The sequence below is a fragment of the Mirounga leonina genome, unplaced genomic scaffold (genome assembly GCF_011800145.1).
Source record: "Mirounga leonina isolate KUSES-001 unplaced genomic scaffold, KU_Mleo_1.0 Mir_53, whole genome shotgun sequence".
In the NCBI taxonomy this organism is placed as follows: Eukaryota; Metazoa; Chordata; class Mammalia; order Carnivora; family Phocidae; genus Mirounga; species Mirounga leonina.
The window spans coordinates 102,021,893-102,027,163 of record NW_023270807.1 but is presented as its reverse complement, the minus strand read 5'-3'; the positions used below and the strand labels follow the sequence as shown (position 1 = coordinate 102,027,163).

The 5,271-nt window shown below is 40.5% G+C and overlaps 1 protein-coding gene across 1 annotated transcript in view; it reads left to right on the top strand.

Moving 5' to 3' along the window:
• The window catches only part of SYNE1 (spectrin repeat containing nuclear envelope protein 1), a 428,272-nt gene that overhangs the window by 187,220 nt on the left and 235,781 nt on the right, over window positions 1–5,271 (top strand). The window contains exons 45-47 of the mRNA XM_034991032.1: window positions 1,012–1,113; window positions 3,673–3,876; window positions 4,869–5,076. Coding sequence (XP_034846923.1) covers window positions 1,012–1,113; window positions 3,673–3,876; window positions 4,869–5,076 — 514 coding nt within the window. The remainder of the gene's footprint in view (window positions 1–1,011; window positions 1,114–3,672; window positions 3,877–4,868; window positions 5,077–5,271) is intronic.

Genomic DNA, 5,271 nt, shown 5'->3' with positions numbered 1-5,271 from the left:
CCCGATGCGGGACTCGATCCCAGGACCCTGAGATCATGACCTGAGCCGAAGGCAGACGCTTAACCATCTGAGCCACCCAGACGCCCGGGTTTCTTTATGTTACCGGCTGTGTGGTGTGCAACCAATAAAATTAGCAGACCGGATTCGGCCCAGAGCCTAATTGTGCATCACTGTTGCAATTCAAAAATAAAGTGTGTAAGTGGGTAGGTGTGATTCTTTAGTTGTTCAGCCTGCTCCTGGAGAAAGCCAGGGGGCCTAACAGTTAGTTCATCATGTCTCACTGGGTAAGTAAATTACCTTCTGGAATGAAGGCATCAGGAGGTTTGTTAGTGTCCACAAAGCACCAAAATGCTGTATTTAAGTTGAGAGGGATACTTTATCAAATGGTCCTTTGTGGCCCCAAATAAACAGTGAAGTTTACAAGCATCTCATTTGTTCAGTAATGATTCTTTGCCTATTTTTCTTTGTTTTGTGTGAGTGTTGGTGAAATAAATAAATAAACAAACAAATGGCAAAAAATAAAAAAGGTATTTGTTTAAAATAAAAATATTTAAAATTTTTATTTGAAACATTTCTGATATATTACATATGGGCTATAGTAACTAGGCATTCCTAATGTGTATTTGCTTTGAAATGCTTCCTCAAAAGTTTAATGCTGCCATGGTAGCCAGTGATATTAATGCTAATGAATAAATGATGGTTACTGAAAATCCCCACTGACTCAAGACTTTTCTAGTTAGTGTTTAATTTTTTCCAGGAGCTTTTTTTTTTTTTTTCCCAATAAAGGAAGGTGGGAAGAAAGTTCTGCATATTCCCTTACATTCGATGTGAAAGTTAATGATGACATTTTTCCACATGCATAAATAATGAGTCCTCAGAAAATCAGAGATTTTTTTTTTTTTTAAACCCTAGCTTGAAGTTGGGTGAACTCTTGGAATTATTAAGTGCCAAATGTAATATGTCAGTGTTTGCACAAGTTATGCCTTTTCTCTTTGTCTTTTATTTTGGCAGTCTGAAGTTAAAAACAAAGCCTTGAGATTGGAAGAACTTCATTGCAAAGTTAATGATCTTAAAGAATTAACTAAAAATCCAGAAACACCACCAGACCTTCAGGTAAGTACTCAATCAGGTTTGTAATAACTACTATATACTAGACTCTATCTCTAATATAATTGATATATAGTAACAATAAATAAATTTTATATATTATAAATAATACATATATATGTTCTCATTGTTATCATCATCATAATTTCAAGCAAACATGTGGATCTTACCATATAGGGGGGTTAAAACATTAACATCTTTAGGTTTCCTTGTGTTAGTATTAATAGCATATTTCTAATACAAGTATTATAATAAGATTAGTTCCCCTTTTCCTTACTAAATTTTGGAAGTAGTATCATCCAGCTTGCCTCATGGACCATTTTGTGTTTGGACCAGAACAGAAACCACACTTAGGAATACTGATATTTTTCTAATTCATTTACTCAGTGATTGGGTGTGTGAGATCGCCATTGCAAACCTCCTTTTGGGACTTGTGGATGGCACAGACCCACAGGGGGCAGGCAGGCTAGACTGGATCCGACCGGCAAGCCCGGACAACGTCAGTGAGGGAGCTCTGGGAGCAACCAGTGGGGACGGGTCAGGGCTCTTTCGGCAGCCAGCAGGCTCCAGGCTACATGTTCTGCTGCCTTGCTTTAACCTGTGCATTTGTTGCTGCCCTCATGGATTTTCTCTACGTTTTCCTTCTTCCTGTTGTGTCTTTGTCCTTTACTTATTGCTTCTTGCTAACCCATCTATCTTGCTTGATTACACGTTTGCTCTGACCTGAGACTGTGTATCTGTCACTTAGTATCCTCAGTGGATGATATACATATACCAGAATGTTAGAATTTCACCCGAAGCAAGAAGAGGCAAAGGGTGCTAATATAGAAAACTAAAAAGGAGTGCTTATGCATGTCGCCTGTGTCAAGGATATAAATGGGCAACAGGTGGACTTTTGCAGAGTTAAGATGGAGGCAGGGTTGGGAGAGAGCTACTGCTGTTCTCCGTTTTCTCCCCTCCCCTCCCCCCCACACACTTATTCAACAGAGAGGTGTCGGGACACCTGTTCCTTACCTCAAAGTAAGGAGAAGAGTTTCAGTGGTACCATCTGGAGAGAGTGACATGTGCCCCTGCAGTTGGTGGACCCTGGAGTCTCCTTTCTAACTCCCCTGAGAGACTTCATGAGTGAAAGTTGGGCGGGCTAGCTATTGATGTATTTGCCAAAGGAGAAGCGATTGTTTTGAGTGGCGTGCGTCTTAGAATTATCTGTTGGGAATACCAGAGTGTGACCCCTGGCCCAGAAGTGAATCATCAGAGGAAAGGCAAGGAGAAAGCATCAGTATGTGGATATCTCAGGTTATCTAGAGCTGCCCACAGGCTGTTGAAGGAGAAACAGGAGACCATAACTCGTATGCAGACAATGTCAATGGGAGGTCCCAGCTGAGGGGAATCTCAGAAAACCCCACAGACTAAGGCCTTGACAGGAGAGAATGCAAAACGTCACCCCTGTTGAAGGAGAAACAGGAGAGCGTAACTCGTATGCAGACAATGTCAATGGGAGGTCCCAGCGGTGAGGGGAATCTCAGAAAACCCCACAGACTAAGGTCTGTGACAGGAGAGAATGCAAAACGTCACCCCACCTAGGAGCACAGTAGGCATCAAAAATTTCGTCCAAGCCTATAGGGGTCAGAAGCTGTAGAATGTGGGGGAATAGAAATAAAGTGAAGAGGGCGCCTGGGTGGCTCAGTTGGTTAAGCAACTGCCTTCGGCTGGAGTCCTGGGATCGAGTCCCACATCGGGCTCCCTGCTCAGCAGGGTGTCTGCTTCTCCCTCTGACCCTTCCCCTCTCATGCTCTCTGTCTCCCATTCTCTCAGATAAATAAATAAAATCTTTAAAAAAAAAAAAAAAAAGAAAGAAAGTGAAGAAAGACCAAGAGGCACCTGGCCCTTTCCTTCAGATGGGCTTCCTGTTTGTAGCAGGTCTGAGCTGGGGATAAGAAAAAGCCTTTAAGTTCAAAGCTTTGATTATTAAATGGGCCTGGATGTTTTAATTGTGGAGTTGAAACCATTTTGTAATTTATTGTGATTTTGTAAGTCCTTTTATTATCTCTAGGCCCAGAGAAGTCAGGAGCCCTCCCAAAACAAATCATTTGGGAGGAGAGAAGAAGTAGCCTCACTGAATACTTTAAAGTGGGAGACAAAAATAAAATTGCTTTATGATAAAATCCATCAGTGCTATTTGTTCAAAGTAGTGGTTACATCAGGGCATAAAATGTGTGAGTGTTTCCCAGGAAGAAGTAAGAGCAGGGTTTTGGTCACCAACTTAGTAACTCTGTGTAGGTTGAGCTCTGCTTCTGAAATATGAGCTTACGTATTCCTTGGACCCTCAGTCAGAACTGCCACTCTAACGTCCAATGTCAACTGTAATCCTTACTGTTTCCACTTTCCCATCACTTACAATATTTAACCACTTGTACCCACTGATTTCCCTTCTTAGAAAAGTTGAATTAGCATCCCTGGTTAGGCTTATGTGTTTTTTACCATGAAGCTGCACATGAACAGAATTCCTACAGAATGAGTGTTCTGGTCTTCATAGATTTTAATGAAATCTTACATTATGTTTAGTTTATAGAAGCAGACCTAAGGCAGAAACTGGAGCATGCCAAAGAAATTACTGAAGAAGCAAAAGGAACCTTGAAAGATTTCACTGCTCAGAGTACACAGGTGGAGAAATTTATTAGTGACATAATGAGCTGGCTGACAAAAGTAGAAGAATCATTGAAGAATTGTGCCCAGACTGAGACATGGGAAGGGCTGAAAAAAGTAAAGGTAGGTAATCACCTATCATTAAGCTTATATACTTCCAATGGTAATATTGGTTTCCTGTTTTGTGGTGACTGGAATAAAAATATAACTTTTGCTCTCAATTACCTATATTAACACCAGGCCAACTAATTCATGATATTGGACATAGCAAAGTAAGTTGTAGTTGGAGGAATGAATTCAGGTGGTAGGAATTGAAGACAAATAATCTAAAAATAGAAAGCTTGCATTACTGTAGGACCTGCTCATAAGCTATGCTTGTTAATATATTTTTTAGTAAATGGGTAGAGCCTATAGAAGACTTGTTTGAATTTCCATGAATTTTCAAATTTGGATGCCAAATAGTTTTTCATTTCTTAATTATTTTTATTGGTTGGTATAACTGCTTTTATCTAGGGAAGAATATATTTAAAAAAATAGTTGAGAGACAACATTCCACTTCCATGTCATCTATCCATAGAGATAATGTTCCTGATCAACTGTCTGTAAAGCTTGTGAGTTGACTGTTCAACATATGTATCTGTTCTCTTTAGCATATTTTCTTACTGTACTTAAGATGAAGGACATGTATTTTAAAAATAACTACTGGTGCTTTTGGTGTGGCCTGTGACCCTGAAACAAAGCCCTATGAGCCCATCAAAGAATGTGAACTTAGGTGGTGACTCCATTAATAGTTTCTAGTCAACCAACTAAACCCAAGGTCATGGGCTGGAATCCCTGAGAAACCTACTCAATTTGCTTGGATTCCTAGACTGTAACCCAAATCCTAGTACCTTTCAACAGCTCTTTGCAGTTGGTCCCAAGGAGAACTGGGCAAAATTGTGCAAGAGTCAGAAGATCTATTACAACCACTAAAAAAAAAAAAAAAAAATCCCACATCAGTGCATACATTACCGAGCGGGTTTCAGCAGCATCAGTTTCTAAAAAGTGCCATAGTGGAGTATGGTGTTTCCCTTTAATGTGATGACTATCCTCCATGGCATTCTTTCATTCTGTAGGAAATGCAAAAGGAACTTCAAAGTCAGCAAAGCAACATCAGCTCCACCCAAGAAAATCTCAACAGTCTGTGCCGCAAGTACCATTCTGTTGAGTTGGAGGGCCTGGGCAGCGCTCTGACGGGGCTCATAAAGAACCACGAAGCTGTGACCCAGCTGTGCTCAAAAACACAGGCCAGCCTTCAGGATTCTCTGGAGAAGCACTTCAATGGTGAGCTCTGGCAGGGCTTAGCATGAATCATTTGTTTACCAGAAAGCATCCAAACCAAAGGCTGCCTAGAAACTGACAGCAATAGTTGTCTTCTGGAAGGTAGATAATTTTAAATCCATTTGTGGATAATTTTAAATCCATTTGTGTATCGAGATTTGAGCAGTGGAAGTGCTGTGCTTGGGCTCTCGCCATAAG